The sequence below is a fragment of the Oncorhynchus mykiss genome, chromosome 19 (genome assembly GCF_013265735.2).
Source record: "Oncorhynchus mykiss isolate Arlee chromosome 19, USDA_OmykA_1.1, whole genome shotgun sequence".
Taxonomy (NCBI): domain Eukaryota; kingdom Metazoa; phylum Chordata; class Actinopteri; order Salmoniformes; family Salmonidae; genus Oncorhynchus; species Oncorhynchus mykiss.
Window position 1 is genome coordinate 37,494,124 of NC_048583.1, and position 17,089 is coordinate 37,511,212.

General features: G+C 46.8%; 1 protein-coding gene across 1 annotated transcript in view; it reads left to right on the forward strand.

Moving 5' to 3' along the window:
• The window catches only part of aqr (aquarius intron-binding spliceosomal factor), a 59,657-nt gene that overhangs the window by 23,392 nt on the left and 19,176 nt on the right, over nucleotides 1–17,089 (forward strand). The window contains exons 24-30 of the mRNA XM_036954738.1: nucleotides 192–301; nucleotides 4,425–4,560; nucleotides 6,952–7,161; nucleotides 9,311–9,448; nucleotides 9,555–9,626; nucleotides 10,345–10,532; nucleotides 11,756–11,927. Coding sequence (XP_036810633.1) covers nucleotides 192–301; nucleotides 4,425–4,560; nucleotides 6,952–7,161; nucleotides 9,311–9,448; nucleotides 9,555–9,626; nucleotides 10,345–10,532; nucleotides 11,756–11,927 — 1,026 coding nt within the window. The remainder of the gene's footprint in view (nucleotides 1–191; nucleotides 302–4,424; nucleotides 4,561–6,951; nucleotides 7,162–9,310; nucleotides 9,449–9,554; nucleotides 9,627–10,344; nucleotides 10,533–11,755; nucleotides 11,928–17,089) is intronic.

Consider the following 17,089-nt stretch of genomic DNA (forward strand, 5'->3'; position numbering starts at 1 on the left):
CAAAATGGTGCCATTAATCACTGAGAAATCCCAGCCTAAAGTCACGGAGGAAAAATTAAAAAGCTCCCCTGTGCCCCAGTCTCCTCACTTCAGTATTTAATCAAAAAGCCTTGTCCCCTTTCTGTTCACCCTGCAACACTGTAAGAGGTGTGTGTGCGCAGGCATTCACCTCTGTTCTGTGTGTGTTCCAGGCTCTGAACCAGCTGTTTGAGAAGATCATGGCTCTGGACATAGACGAGCGTCACCTCCTGCGTATGGGCCACGGAGAGGAGGCACTGGAAACCGAGAAGGACTTCAGCAGGTGAGCGAATGCCACGTGGTGTCACACACACACACACACACACACACACACACACACACACACACACACACACGTCTCTCCCTCCCCCTCTCACACACGCCCAACTACACACACATTCCTGGCTGGCCTCACACACAAATCTACACATGCATACATCTATCTGAGCACACAACCAGCCTCACACATGCAGTACACATACATACAGTGACAAGTATACCCAGTCGGTCCCACTCATAATTAGTCCAAGTCAGAAAGAGCCACTCCATACCCCCCCCCCCCCCCCCCCCCCCCCCCATACACTCCAGCCTGGTCATGGCTTTATCTTATTTAGGGACTGTGCTCATGCTTGCTCGCTGTCTCCCCTATTTCCACCAACCATTCCATCCTGACTAGTGCTCTCAACATTTGGGCCTTGTACAGGGTCTCACTGGCCCATTTGGGACTCATTTGGCATGAAACGTGGTGTTTTTAGAGTTTTATTTGGAGGACCGATTGGCTACCAAAACTGGTTGGGTCTTCAAGACCGTGCTAGGCTAGGCCCCTCGGTGGCCCCTCGTTGTTGCAGACCCCTCGGTGGCCCCTCGGTGGTCCCTCGTTGTTGCAGACCCTTCGGTGGCCCCTCGTTGTTGCAGACCCCTCGGTGGCCCCTCGTTGTTGGTGGCCCCTTGTTGTTGCAGACCCCTCGGTGGCCCCTTGTTGTTGCAGACCCCTCGGTGGCCCCTTGTTGTTGCAGACCCCTCGGTGGCCCCTCGTTGTTGCAGACCCCTCGGTGGCCCCTCGTTGTTGCAGACCCCTCGGTGGCCCCTCGTTGTTGCAGACCCCTCGGTGGCCCCTCGTTGGTGCAGACCCCTCGGTGGCCCCTCCGTTGGTGCAGACCCCTGGTGCATGCACACAGATGCCAGGAGCAGATTGTCTCACCGGTAGGAAACACGCTAGAATTCTCAGGGCAGCCGCAGTAGTTCACCCACCCACACAATTGGGGGAAGTCTTTGTGTGGCTATGTGTCTCATTCAATGCCTTGAGGTACTGTGACTCAGAGACCTAACCACAGACATTGACTAGCGGGAGAGAGATGGGGAAGCCAGCAAACTGAAACCATTTACAATAGACCTGAGACTGAGTGGGGGAGGGAGGAAGAACGGAAGGGAGAGACCCAAAACCTTCACACGAACCACCTAAAAAGTATTGTTTATTATTGTCAGTCTGCTTTAAAGACCAAAATAGAGATGTCGGTCTAAAATAGTTCCAACCTAATTTAGTATTCAGTGCTCGTGCCGGCGGCCATTTTGACTAGCTTTGATCTCGCTGTCAGGCGGACTAACTAGTTCATTGAGACCAAGTCTAAACCTCTGAGGATGAATAGCCTCAGGCCTTGTATCAGAGCAGGAGCCTTATGGAGTCTGCCGGTTAGGCTACTACATCTTTAGCCAATGGAAACGATGTGTGCTCAAAGAATGTCCGTGGAAACCACAACATAGGTCTAGTGATACAAAATATACACGGATAGGGTCAGTTGTGTTGATTAAATTGGCAGACATTGCTCTAAACCTATAGATTCTGGCCTTACCTAGCCTTGGCTCACTAAAGTCTTAGTCCGGGATTCAATCCGATCGCGGGTTAAAGGCATTGCAGCTTTTAAAGGCATTGCAGCTTTTAAAGGCATTGCAGCTTTTAAAGGCATTGCAGCTTTTAAAGGCATTGCAGCTTTTAAAGGCATTGCAGCTTTTAAAGGCATTGCAGCTTTTAAAGGCATTGCAGCTTTTAAAGGCATTGCAGCTTTTAAAGGCATTGCAGCTTTTAAAGGCAATGATTCTGCATTTGCAAAGATCCCATTTCCAGTAAACGCTGTGTATTTCGGCTCAATCGGAAAATCCGCAATGCCTATAACCCGAGATCATATTGAATTGCGACCTTAGTTTTAGGAGTTCATGCACGGTCCTCTTCTGTTTTAAAACTGAATGGTTTCCTCATGTTTCTTGCCAACTGAACACAGCTCCTTGTTGCATAAAGCAGAGGTGACGAGTAGATGTGACGGCCCTCTCTGTGGAGGAGCACCATTGCGTTATGCAGATCAGCTAAAGCTAGCTACAGCACCAGGATGAGAGGCAGATTAAGCTGCTGCTAAGAACATGCACACTGACTCCACATTCACTCCTTCCTTCCGGTCCAATGACGAGGAAGGAGTAAGCTGGGGAAACTAATTAACACTACTGTATGGGATGAACAATGAACAGGCATAGAGGCCTTCTCTGTTCTCACTGCTCAACCAATGGTAGTGTACAGTGACATTAATATACAATACTTTGCCTTTTAATCAAAAATGTCAAATGCTGTAAATACAGTTTCCCTTCTCTCTGTTAAGTGTTAATAAGATATTGAAATACTGGTTGGTCAGAGAACACGGGTGTAAGTTGAAATCTCTTCGTGACTAAATGGGTCAGTTTGCATTTTCTCTCTTTCTCGGTCTCCTGGGATGGTAGCGCAGAAGGCTGCTTTTGTGAGGAGGGAAACAAGGTCGCCACTTTGTTTTTATAATTTTTTCATCAGCCGGTGTAATTCTGTTTGTATCCTCTGCTGTGAATCTTAGTGGGATATCTATTTATAGGTCCCTACCTCAACTATCTCACACACAGCACTGTGTCTGGGTGACCTCTGACACGGCATGTCCCCGTGCCACGTACTAATAATAATTGGCCTTCTGGTTTGTTGTGGCGGGACACCTGACTAGACGACAAGTTTTTACTGTCATTTAGTCTTTTCAGTTTGTTCAAAATAACTTTTTTTATTTATTTATTCAATAGTAGTCAATTGTGGTAAATAATATATTTGATCAGTGGTACACATTATTAGTGACAAAGGAAATTTGGTCCATCTAGCTATTAGTTTTGTGCAATTATTATTATTACCTGTACTTTACTATTTATATTTTTGACAAATTTTACTTCACTACATTCCTAAAGAAATATGGTACTTTTTACTCCATTTTCCCTGACAATCAAAACGTACTTGTTACATTTGAATACTTGCAGGACAGGAACATTTGTCAAATTCATACACTTGTCAAGAGAACACGTGGTCATCTCTACGGCCTCTGGCGGACTCACTAAACACAAATTCACCTTTTGTAAATAATGTCTAAGTGTTGGAGTGCGCCCCTGGCTATCCATACATTTTAAAAACAAGAAAATGATGCCGTTTACCCCTACCTACATGTACATATTACCTCAATTACCTAGACTAACCTGTTCCCCAGCACATTGACTCAGTATCTGTATATACTGTAGCCTCGTTGTTATTTTATTGTGGTACTTTAGTTTATCTAGTAAATATTTTCTTAACTGTGTTTTTCTTAACCACGTTGGTTAAGAGTTTGAAAGTAAGCAGTTCACGGTAAGGTCTGCGCCTGTTTCAGTCGGTGCATGTGACAAATACATTTTGATTTGATTACATTTATATAAGGATTTTTAAAGCATTTATACTTTTACTTTTGAGACGTAAGTATATTTGAGCAATTACATTTACTTTTGATACTTAAGTATCTTTAAAACCAAATACTTTTACTGAAGTATTTTACTGGCTGACTTTTCACTTTTACTTGAGTAACCTTCTATTAAGGGAGTAACCTTCTATTTCTATACATTTACTGAAGTATGACAATTGGGTACTTTTTCCACCACTGCCATTGAGTTAGTTTTCGTATACTTTTGATTATCCACTTGAAGCCTGCTGCCTTGTTGCTTGCAGCTGATTCTCACGTGTAGGATGAACATTTTAGCGGTTTAAAACGCTAGGCTGTGGTGTCACAGGTTTAGGCTTCAGATCTCCTCTCAACATGAACATTTCCCCTCAGAATGCCGTGATATGACCCTCGGCTCTGGAAGGGCCGGCAATGTGTAGGGGAGGTCGGTACTGTTATCAGCAATATGAGAATAGGGTGTTCTGATTGTATAGGGTTGTTCATGTTACTAGGTGTAATCAACGTCACAAAAAACAGGATTTTCCGTCTCGAGGTAAAAAAAAAAAAAAAACAGTTTTAAAAAATAGACGCTAATAAGTCCCAATAACGTAAGGGTTGAGGTTTTCATAGAATGAAAAGACTGATGTAATGTGGAATGTTTTTCAGGTATGGGCGTGTGAACTACGTGCTGGCCAGGAGGCTGGAGCTGCTCAGAGAGGTGGGTCGTCTGCAGGAGAGTCTGGATGTCCCTGGAGACGTGTCCTACACCTGTGAGACCGCCGGACACTTCTACCTCTACCAGGTCAGTACAGGAGGGATGTGTGGGTTCTGTGTGTGTCACTTTCCAGTACAGGGAGGACATACATTTCCTGATGAATCTTTAATTCCTGATATCCTCACCTGCAAAAATGGAGAATAAAATGCATCTCTAAAATCAAAATTCAAGGGGATAAAGTCTGCTTATCCATGTTACGCTTGAAACATCCCAGTTCAATAAGTGTTAGTATCTATTTTCCTTTCACTTCATATCTGGCTTCGACAGCGAATACCAACATATTATACCAACCCCTCAGTTATTATAGTCAATCCTCAGTTTATTTTTGTCACCTAAATACTGCATACTGGCTCCAGGATGCATCAGCAGAACAGCCCAGAATAGACAACAGAGCCTTTTTAAACAGAGACGACAACCCAAGGCAACTGTCAACTTAAGAAGACCTGAGAGCTCATCCAATAGCCCAAATCAAGAAGAGTTCTCACTGAGGAGGCATGCTGTCAGTCAGACGAAACTGTGAGCACGGGAGACGCTGGTTTAATAGCAGATTCCACAGTCGTTGTGTCAGGCTCAGTATTGTAGTGGGGTTTATGGAACCTATTGTGTATGCCAGACCCCTCGCTCAACACATTGAAATCCTCCATGCCAGTCAGGGGGCTCCCCTCTTCTCTGATTCCTATAGTCATCAAGCTTTTTATTGTCTTTGGACAGGCGCGAGCAGAACAGACACCAGCTATCTACACGACTTCATGGACAACTCATCAAAAATATCTCCCCTAACATTGTCATAAAGGTTTCTAAATGGTTACCCGTCTCTGTGTATAGGCCTGGGCTGTAAGATTGTAGCGGTATTTATTAGAGAGGGGTAAAGAAAGATTTTGTTCGGGCGCCAGGCAGGTATTAACCATGCCGAAAGGAAAAGAGTAGAATAGAGAGAGTACCACTACCAGACCCACACACATCAGCAGAAGAGACTGCCTAGAGTGTAGCCTGTTTACCAGATAGCCAGTGGAGAGAAAAGAGAATACACACCATATAAAACCCACAGCACAGCACAGGGGTAACCCCAACAAGAATACCTCATACAATAATACTAATACTAATAATGGCAGAGCAATTCAACAGCAACTTCATACAAGAACGAACCCAGACATCAACAGAGGATTTGCAATAATCTGTATTCCTTTCTAGTGGATGAGTGCAGAGGGTATGAATGTGGGGGGGTTGGGGGGGGGGTGTTCATCGACACAACAAAGGCCTTAAAAATGTCCACAGTCTTCTCGGCCACATGTCATTAGTACATCTCAATACAGTTCACATAACAATACACAACTTGCAAACAACCTCCCTTTTAACTAAAATGTCCAAATACTTCTGGCAGGGCAATAATAGTCCAGCTCTAATGAACTTCAATGGGAAGTGCATTGGAAAAATAGAGAGTCTGTTGCAGGGTAAAGCACTGGAACGATAGAGGGAAGAGAAAAAGAGAAAGAGAACAAGAGAGATCTTAGCTGTGGTCTTCAGGCGTGCAGGTGTACTGTCTGACTGTCCGATGGTTTGTTGGTTTGCATGTTAAAGCTTCGCAACAATGTTGCTACTAATCCATGCGATCCATAACGGGCGCGGCCCCAAACAAAAACAACCACGACCTAGAGTGATTACACCGATGATTGAGTCAAATACTCTATAAACTACACACGCTGAAAACAAACAAAACTTCTACAGCACACACAATCAAACTGTCGCGCCACCAAAGAGCCCCTCCCCAAAGAGCTGAATGAGCTCTCTTCATTTTCTCCTTCCTTACTGCTCATGCGCTCTTAAAGTGGCAGTGCACGGTGAAGGCTCCGTGCAGATTTCGTCACAAGATGAAGGGTGTTCTCTGTTCCTCCTCATCTGCCCTGTCACCTTACCGTTCAGAGACCCTGTAAGGGATTGGACATCAGGAAGTAATGAGCTTGAGATGGTTCTGATGGAGAATATCAGGGGTGGATAATGGTCTCTGTTAATCGTTATGGTCTATTAAAGCAGATGGCCAAGCTACAGCCCCATTTGTAATACTGATTCAATTGCAAGTTGTTCCACAGTTCCCTAAGGCTGTGTTTGTCACGGTTCCACACGTTCCCGTGACACTCAAGGGGAAAATATCATTTATATTTTATTCTGTTCTTTTCCCATTATATTCTCACATTAAAATGTGTGTTGACTGTGTTTGCGTCCATGTCTATGACTGTGCGTGCCTTTTTGTATGTGATACAACGAGTGTGTCTGTGTGAAGAAGCGTGCGTGCTCTGTGAATGGGACTCGACTGTGTATCTGTATGAGTGAGAATGCGTGTGTGCGGCATACCAAAAAGAGCAAGACCTGTAACATCCAGGAGGGGGTGTCTGTCTGGTGTCCTCCCTCTCCCCGCTGTAGGTGATGTCTCGCTGGGAGGAGTACATGAGCAAGGTCCGGTCTAAGCAGGGCTGTCCGGTGGAGGCCGAGGCCGTGGCAGCACACTTCCCCTTCCATAAGTACTTCTCCAACGCCCCCCAGCCTGTGTTCTACGGTCGCTCCTACGAAGAAGACATGGACATCGCAGAGGGCTGCTACCGACACATCAAGAAGATCTTTACCCAGCTGGAGGTAGGGCAGGCCACACACACACACACACGTCACATGTTTATCTAGATGAAGGCACATGCTCAACACGCCAAGAAGCTCCTCACTCTGTCAGAGGTCAACATGTCACACACACAAGCTCTTGAACACACACATCTTCACCCCAGTCAGTGGTAGGTGTGTCTCACACACACACCATGTCAGCAGATTGGCTGTTCCTCATGGGTCATTAGCCAGCTGTGTGGGCAAGTGGGAGCTGGAACACATGATTGTGTTTACCCCACTGGCTCCATAACAGGTCTGCCTGGGCTCACTGGTGATTGGACATCCTACTCTTTAAGGAAGTAGCATTGCAGCGACCGTTACATTGCATCGAATCAGATTTCAACAGCTGTTTCTGTTGTGATATTAGGAGTTTGTAATATGATGCGGTTGGATAGATGGCGCAATTCTTTTCTTTTCCATATTCACCACCATCTTTATCTCCATGCACTCGGCCTTCCCTACACACACACACACACACACACACACTCTGAAATCGGACTTCTGTGTACACATACAAACATGCACACCGCTTTGCCATGCACCTCAGCTCAGATACAGCCCCTCCTGGTTGCGCCCAGTCTTTTATATAGAGAGAACAATAACATTAGAGATTTATGGGAGCGACGGCCTTGCAGAAGCAATAAAGAAGTTATTCACTGGAGGTAATATCCCAACATGTATGTGTGGCCTTGATTTTTATATGGCTTCCCTCGTATCACTGGCCCAATCACATCAGACGGGAGAACCTCACCGTGTTCACTCACCCCGGCCTCAGCCTCACCCATGATGCTGCTGCTGCAGAGATATCGGTCTGTCTCCCTACTCAGACGTTAGAATCTCCCTCTAGAATCACAGGAGAATGAAAATGCTCTGTTGCCTGGCTGCCTACCAGGAGTGTCTTAAAGATGTTTGTGTGTTATGAGGTGCCATCCCAGCAGACGATGCCAACACACACACACACACACAACCGGAACACAGTGTACAGCCGTCTACTGCTTGGGTTTCTCTACATCCAGCCTCATGCTGTTTATCCTCTTTTTCTTCCTCTCTCCTTTCAGTCCGGAGGAAGAAAGATGACTTAATTTCACCCTTCAACCGCTGAGGAACCACAGGGGGTTAAAAATAGCCCTCATTAATATTACATGTTTTGGTCGCATTTTAATATTATTGTAAAAATAGTAACTAATCAAATATTTATCTCTCCCAGTTCCCTCTGAGGCTCCACCTCAGCCCTCCTCACCCCCCTAGCCCATTGACCGCAAATGTGTCCGTCTCAAAATAACCACACTAGCCCACTCTCATCCTCAGCAGTATAGAGCTATGATATCTCTGCCTGGTCTCTCTCAATTTAAGCCACTCCCTTTCGGTCTCTTTTAGGAAAACACCCCCGATCTCGCTTTTCCCAATCAGAAGAGCCCTGTAATGGAATCTGTTCTGAAGTGCTCGGCTGCTCACTTAGCTTCTATTGAACAGTAACCCATGTCCTTTAAATGCTCTCCCTGCCTACTCCTGAGGATAGAAAGGACTGACAAAGAGATTGCTGAAAAGGAGGATATCCGGTCTTGAGATCTCAAGGATTTCCTAAAATCATAGCAAGGTCACGTGCAATTACTGTCTTACATTTCATTCCTTGTTTTGGTATTTTTTCAATGGAATCTCTTCAGAATCCTATTTTTAGGTGATGGAATGTGACTTTTTTTGTTTTCATATTTAAAAAAAATATATATAAAAAAAAATGTATGGCCTTGCATGACCTCCCTGTTGTAGATGACAGCATTTGACATATATCTGGACACACAATTGATTATGGTCCTCTATTTTGGCACAAAAGCATTTTTTCCGACATAGGTGTTTTGTGTTTATTGAGAGCATTAAACCTCCATCATTGAGTTAAACCTCCATCCACGGGGATGTGATCTAAGTGTTATTACCCTTCATTATTTATTTATTTTTACATCCAAAGACAATTTGTATTCAATTGTGTTATCTTATGATAAACATCTGCTCACTGTGATACAGCCCTTTGAACCAGACATCACTACCTGGCAATGCTGATGATTTAACCTTTAACCCTATCCCCAGCCCTCTGAACCACCTTCTTACTAGTGTGTGTGTCCGTGTCCATCAGGAGTTCCGGGCCTTTGAGCTGCTGAGGAGTGGACTGGACCGTTCCAAGTACCTGCTGGTGAAGGAGGCTAAGATCATCGCTATGACCTGCACCCACGCTGCCCTCAAACGCCATGACCTGGTAGAGCTGGGCTTCAAGGTCAGACAAACACACAAACACTACACACGATCACGACACTACGATCACACACACAACTCGGGACAGAGGCAACTCGTCACCTACACACATGTTCTTGTGTTTTCAGTATGACAACATCCTGATGGAGGAAGCAGCTCAGATCCTGGAGATCGAGACCTTCATCCCTCTCCTGCTGCAGGTAAATTACTACAGCCAGACCCCAAAATCCCACCGGTGCTAAACCCCAATGTTCAGCTCTAAAGCTCTTTTTTTAGGTCTATACTTCCCCTAAGAAGAGAACTCCTTGTCACTCAGGATGAATGGGTCCATCCACTGTTAATGTGGTCATCATGCTGGGACCTAATAGCCTCAGGTAGCAGATGGCACTAGGGTCTGTTTACAGAGGAGACCATTAAGCCACATCAACCAGGCCAACAACCTCTTAGTCTCTCGCTCCAACCAACGCAAACATCCAAACCCATCATGCCTGCTGTCGTAGTGTCGCAGGCGGTAACGAGAATCCACATCCCCCACCTTTCATTTTCCTTCCATTGGGTCCCTATCGGGGATTGAATCTGGCTCGATTTATGAGCCTTGGTAATATCAGGTTTGTCTGGGGTCAAGCCCTCATTACTCTCCCTCCTAATCAGCAGAAGCATAGTAAACGCATCAGTGAGGCTCCGCTCTGTCTCTATCCTACCTCTCCTGCATTCCCAGTATTCTATGCCAGCCAGATAGTTGGCGCACAAAGTTCACCACTCAGTTAACAGGCAGAGGGAGGAGAATGGAGAGAGAAGGAAAGGTGAAGAACAGATGTGTGAAGAGGTGCAGGGCTGGTGATGGGCGCTTTTGAAATGCAAGGCTTTTTCCCTCAGAACACTTTGTGAACTGACCTTGTCTTTCCTCTCTCGCTCCAGAACCCAGAGGACGGTTACAGCAGGCTGAAGCGTTGGATCATGATAGGAGACCACCACCAGCTGCCCCCTGTCATTAAGAACATGGCCTTCCAGAAGTACTCCAACATGGAGCAGTCCCTGTTCACCCGCTTCGTACGCCTAGGGGTGCCCACCGTCGACCTGGACGCTCAGGGACGTGCCCGCGCCAGGTGGGCAAGGCACACTGTGGACAGGGTTCAGACAGAAATGCTGAAAGTGTCACATATTATTCTCATCTAATCAAACAAAAACAAGTCTGAACATGCAGAAAGTCATTTGACGTTTTCATCATCAAACATTTGTGCAAAAAAATCTACAGAATATTTGGTTTAGTGTGTGTGTGTGTGTGTGTGTGACATCTCTTAATCCTCTTAAACGTAAGACGAGACAAAAATAACTAGTCTGTTAGCCAGGAGGGTTTAATTGGTTATGTCCGTGATCCAATAGGTTCTAAGTAGCCGCTGATACACGTGAATGGCTCCCTGGCTAATTGGCTTGGCTAATCAGTAGTAGTGCCCTCAGTATGTACTGCATACTAACGTGGACGCTAAGCTAGAGTGGTGAATAGTGAATCTCTCTTTAAAGGTGCTACACACAGGGTTTGTTTGACACCTTTGCGTTATAATTTCAGAAAATGTTGATCATATATCTGGCGCTAAAAGGGGAATGATAGTGTTTCACATTATTACTTACCTGCCAGTATTGTGGTTGGCTGTGATATTTGCCTATCTGCTGGGAAAACTGTTTTGACTTTGTGGCTGGGTTATCTAATGGACATCGCTAATTTCCTGGTTGCGAAAATTCTACACTGTTCACTCAATTTCAGTTTGTGAGAAAACAAGCAGTGAATAGTGTTCCATCACGGTACCATCTAAATCACAAACAAATATATTTTCAACTACAAATGATGTAGGTTTTACAGCTGTTTGACGCTGCTTCAAACAGCTGTAAAACAATATTTTTGTTCAAAATATATTTGTTAGTGATTTAGATGGTACAGAGATATTCCGTACACTATTCACTGCTTGTTTTCTTACAAACTGAAATAGAGCGAACATTGCATTTTTGCAGCTAGGAAATGACAGTGGTTTCCACTAGGTAACCCAGCCACAAAGTCAGAACAGCTTTCCCAGTTTGACAACAGATTCTGCTCTGGCAGAAGAAATCCAACGGCCAGTATCACGGCCAGTATCACGGCCAGTCACAACACTGGCGGGTAAGTAATACTGTGAAACACTCATTCCTCTGTTAGTGGCAGATAAATGATGGCCATTTTCTGAAATTACAATGCAAACATTCTACAAAATCCTATGTGTAGCAGCTTTTAAATAGTAAGGTGTCTTTCTCTAACCATATGAATGAATGCTAACATGGTTCTCCACCTCTCCTCCAGTCTGTGTAACCTGTATAACTGGCGCTATAAGCAGCTGGGGAACCTGCCCCACGTACAGCTCTTGCCCCAGTTCCAGGCCCCCAACCCTGGCCTGACCTTCGACTTCCAGCTAATCAACGTGGAGGACTTCAACGGAGTGGGAGAGTCCGAGCCCAACCCTTACTTCTACCAGGTTAATAATGCACATTTATACAGGAACAAGCACTTTGCGTATGCCCACACACTCACCATAGTAGTGTTTATTGTTCAAGGATTCATTCATTTTAAACCTTAATGGATTCAGAACAAGTCCAGATGATATGTTCATTACTTGGGCTAGCTCACCGTTAACACTGGAGCCACTCAGGACAGGCTGATGACTCTGTCCTCCAGACTAGCAGTTAGATTGTCTTTCCTTAGGAAGTGGCTTAGGCTGGTGTCTGGCTCTGTGTCTGGCTCTGTGTCGGTGTGTCTGGCTCTGTGTCGGTGTGTCTGGCTCTGTGTCGGTGTGTCTGGCTCTGTGTCGGTGTGTCTGGCTCTGTGTCGGTGTGTCTGGCTCTGTGTCGGTGTGTCTGGCTCTGTGTCGGTGTGTCTGGCTCTGTGTCGGTGTGTCTGGCTCTGTGTCTGGCTCTGTGTCGGTGTGTCTGGCTCTGTGTCTGGCTCTGTGTCGGTGTGTCTGGCTCTGTGTCGGTGTGTCTGGCTCTGTGTCGGTGTGTCTGGCTCTGTGTGTCTGTCTGTGTGTGTGTGTGTGTCTGTCTGTGTGTGTGTCTCTGTGTGTGTGTGTGTGTCTGTCTGTCTCTGTGTGTGTGTCTGTCTGTCTCTGTGTGTGTGTCTGTCTGTCTCTGTGTGTGTGTGTCTGTCTGTCTCTGTGTGTGTGTCTGTCTGTCTCTGTGTGTGTGTGTCTGTCTGTCTCTGTGTGTGTGTCTGTCTGTCTCTGTGTGTGTGTCTGTCTGTCTCTGTGTGTGTGTCTGTCTGTCTCTGTGTGTGTGTCTGTCTGTCTCTGTGTGTGTGTCTGTCTGTCTCTGTGTGTGTGTCTGTCTGTCTCTGTGTGTGTGTCTGTCTGTCTCTGTGTGTGTGTCTGTCTGTCTGTCTCTGTGTGTGTGTCTGTCTGTCTCTGTGTGTGTGTCTGTCTGTCTGTCTCTGTGTGTGTGTCTGTCTGTCTCTGTGTGTGTGTCTGTCTGTCTCTGTGTGTGTGTCTGTCTGTCTCTGTGTGTGTGTCTGTCTGTCTCTGTGTGTGTGTCTGTCTGTCTGTCTCTGTGTGTGTGTCTGTCTGTCTGTCTCTGTGTGTCTGTCTGTCTCTGTGTGTGTGTCTGTCTCTGTCTGTGTGTCTGTCTCTGTCTCTGTCTGTGTGTCTGTCTCTGTGTGTGTGTCTGTCTCTGTCTCTGTCTGTGTGTCTGTCTCTGTCTGTGTGTCTGTCTCTGTGTGTGTGTCTGTCTCTGTCTGTGTGTCTGTCTCTGTGTGTGTGTCTGTCTGTCTGTCTCTGTGTGTGTGTCTGTCTGTCTCTGTGTGTGTGTCTGTCTGTCTGTCTCTGTGTGTGTGTCTGTCTGTCTGTCTCTGTGTGTGTCTGTCTGTCTGTCTCTGTGTGTGTGTGTATTCTGTCTGTCTGTCTCTGTGTGTGTGTCTGTCTGTCTCTGTGTGTCTGTCTGTCTCTGTGTGTGTGTCTGTGTGTGTGTCTGTCTGTCTCTGTGTGTGTGTGTCTGTCTGTCTGTCTCTGTGTGTGTGTGTATTCTGTCTGTCTGTCTCTGTGTGTGTGTCTGTCTGTCTCTGTGTGTCTGTCTGTCTCTGTGTGTGTGTCTGTGTGTGTGTCTGTCTGTCTCTCTGTGTGTCTGTGTGTGTGTCTGTCTCTGTGTGTGTGTCTGTCTCTGTGTGTGTCTGTCTGTCTGCCTGTCGCTGTGTGTCTGTCTGTGTGTCTGTCTCTGTGTGTGTGTGTGTGTCTGTCTGTGTGTCTGTCTCTGTGGGTGTGTCTGTCTCTGTGGGTGTGTCTGTCTCTGTGGGTGTGTCTGTCTCTGTGGGTGTGTCTGTCTCTGTGGGTGTGTCTGTCTCTGTGGGTGTGTCTGTCTCTGTGGGTGTGTCTGTCTCTGTGGGTGTGTCTGTCTCTGTGGGTGTGTCTGTCTCTGTGGGTGTGTCTGTCTCTGTGGGTGTGTCTGTCTCTGTGGGTGTGTCTGTCTCTGTGGGTGTGTCTGTCTCTGTGGGTGTGTCTGTCTCTGTGGATGTGTCTGTCTCTGTGTGTGTGTCTGTCTGTCTCTGTGTGTGTGTCTGTCTCTGTGTGTGTGTCTGTCTCTGTGTGTGTGTCTGTCTCTGTGTGTGTGTGTCTGTCTCTGTCTGTCTGTCTCTGTGTGTGTGTCTGTGTGTGTGTCTGTCTGTCTCTGTGTGTGTGTGTCTGTCTGTCTCTGTGTGTGTGTCTGTCTCTGTGTGTGTGTCTGTCTCTGTGGATGTGTCTGTCTCTGTGTGTGTGTCTGTCTGTCTCTGTGTGTCTGTCTGTCTCTGTGTGTCTGTCTGTCTCTGTGTGTGTGTCTGTGTGTGTCTGTCTGTCTCTGTGTGTGTGTGTCTGTCTGTCTCTGTGTGTGTGTGTCTGTCTGTCTCTGTGTGTGTGTGTCTGTCTGTCTCTGTGTGTGTGTGTCTGTCTGTCTCTGTGTGTGTGTGTCTGTCTGTCTCTGTGTGTGTGTGTCTGTCTGTCTCTGTGTGTGTGTGTATTCTGTCTGTCTCTGTGTGTGTGTGTCTGTCTGTCTCTGTGTGTGTGTGTCTGTCTGTCTCTGTGTGTGTGTGTATTCTGTCTGTCTCTGTGTGTGTCTGTCTGTGTGTCTGTCTCTGTCTGTCTCTGTGTGTGTGTCTGTCTCTGTGTGTGTCTGTCTGTCTGTCTGTCGCTGTGTGTGTGTGTGTCTGTCTGTCGCTGTGTGTGTGTGTGTCTGTCTGTCGCTGTGTGTGTGTCTGTCTGTCGCTGTGTGTGTGTCTGTCTGTCGCTGTGTGTGTGTCTGTCTGTCTGTCTGTGTGTGTCTGTCTGTCTCTCTGTGTGTCTGTCTGTGTGTCTGTCTCTGTGTGTGTGTCTGTCTCTGTGTGTGTCTGTCTGCCTGTCGCTGTGTGTGTGTCTGTCTGTCGCTGTGTGTGTGTCTGTCTGTCTGTCTCTCTGTGTCTCTGTGGGTGTCTCTGTGGGTGTGTCTGTCTCTGTGGGTGTGTCTGTCTCTGTGGGTGTGTCTGTCTCTGTGGGTGTGTCTGTCTCTGTGGGTGTGTCTGTCTCTGTGGGTGTGTCTGTCTCTGTGGGTGTGTCTGTCTCTGTGGGTGTGTCTGTCTCTGTGGGTGTGTCTGTCTCTGTGGGTGTGTCTGTCTCTGTGGGTGTGTCTGTCTCTGTGGGTGTGTCTGTCTCTGTGGGTGTGTCTGTCTCTGTGGGTGTGTCTGTCTCTGTGGGTGTGTCTGTCTGTCTGTCTGTCTCTGTCTGTCTGTCTGTCTGTCTCTGTGTGTCTGTCTGTCTGTCTCTGTGTGTGTGTCTGTCTCTGTGTGTGTGTCTGTCTCTGTGTGTGTGTCTGTCTCTGTCTGTCTGTCTGTCTCTGTCTGTCTGTCTGTCTTTGTGTGTCTCTGTCTCTGTGTGTCTGTCTCTGTGTGTGTGTCTGTCTTTGTGTGTGTGTGTGTCTGTCTCGGTGTGTCTGTCTTTGTGTGTGTGTGTGTCTGTCTCGGTGTGTCTGTCTCGGTGTGTCTGTCTCGGTGTGTCTGTCTCGGTGTGTCTGTCTCGGTGTGTCTGTCTCGGTGTGTCTGTCTCGGTGTGTCTGTCTCGGTGTGTCTGTCTCGGTGTGTCTGTCTCGGTGTGTCTGTCTCGGTGTGTCTGTCTCGGTGTGTCTGTCTCGGTGTGTCTGTCTCGGTGTGTCTGTCTCTGTGTGTCTGTCTCTGTGTGTCTGTCTCTGTGTGTCTGTCTCTGTGTGTGTGTGTCTGTCTCTGTGTGTGTGTGTCTGTCTCTGTGTGTGTGTGTGTCTCTGTGTGTCTCTGTGTGTGTGTGTGTGTGTCTCTGTGTGTCTGTCTCTGTGTGTCTGTGTGTGTCTGTGTGTGTCTGTCTCTGTGTGTGTCTGTGTGTGTCTGTCTCTGTGTGTGTGTCTGTGTGTGTCTGTCTCTGTGTGTGTGTCTGTGTGTGTCTGTCTCTGTGTGTGTGTCTGTGTGTGTCTGTCTCTGTGTGTGTGTCTGTGTGTGTCTGTCTCTGTGTGTGTGTCTGTGTGTGTCTGTGTGTGTGTGTGTGTGTGTGTGTGTGTGTCTGTCTCTGTGTGTGTGTGTCTGTCTCTGTGTGTGTGTGTGTCTGTCTGTGTGTGTGTGTGTGTGTGTGTCTGTCTCTGTGTGTGTCTGTCTCTGTGTGTGTGTGTGTCTGTCTCTGTGTGTGTGTGTGTGTCTGTCTTTGTCTGTGTCTCGGCATGTGTCTCTCTGTCTCAGTCTGTGTGTGTCTCGGTCTGTGTGTGTCTTTCTGTGTCTTTCTCTGTCTCTGTGTGTCTGTGTGTATCTGTCTTTCTCTCTGTGTGTGTATGTGTGTGTGTGTGTCTTTGTCTGTGTGTGTGTGTCTTTGTCTGTGTGTGTGTGTGTGTGTCTTTGTCTGTGTGTGTGTGTGTCTTTGTCTGTGTGTGTGTGTGTGTCTTTGTCTGTGTGTGTGTGTGTGTGTCTTTGTCTGTGTGTGTGTCTTTGTCTGTGTGTGTGTGTGGGTCTTTGTCTGTGTGTGTGTGTGTGTCTTTGTCTGTGTGTGTGTGTCTTTGTGTGTGTGTGTGTCTTTGTCTGTGTGTGTGTGTGTGTCTTTGTCTGTGTGTGTCTTTGTCTGTGTGTGTCTTTGTCTGTGTGTGTCTTTGTGTGTGTGTGTGTGCGTCTTTGTCTGTGTGTGTGTGTGTGTGTCTTTGTCTGTGTGTGTGTGTGTCTTTGTCTGTGTGTGTGTCTTTGTCTGTGTGTGTGTGTGTGTCTGTCTCTGTGTGTGTGTGTCTGTCTCTGTGTGTGTGTGTGTCTGTCTCTGTGTGTGTGTGTGTCTGTCTCTCTGTGTGTGTGTGTGTGTGTGTGTGTGTGTGTGTGTGTGTGTGTGTCTTTGTCTGTGTCTCGGCCTGTGTCTCTCTGTCTCAGTCTGTGTGTGTGTCTCGGTCTGTGTGTGTCTTTCTGTGTCTTTCTCTGTCTCTGTGTGTGTATGTGTGTGTCTTTGTCTGTGTGTGTGTGTGTGTCTTTGTCTGTGTGTGTGTGTGTGTCTTTGTCTGTGTGTGTGTGTGTGTCTTTGTCTGTGTGTGTGTGTGTGTCTTTGTCTGTGTGTGTGGGGGTCTTTGTCTGTGTGTGTGTGTCTTTGTCTGTGTGTGTGTGTGTGTCTTTGTCTGTGTGTGTGTGTGTGTCTTTGTCTGTGTGTGTGTGTGTGTG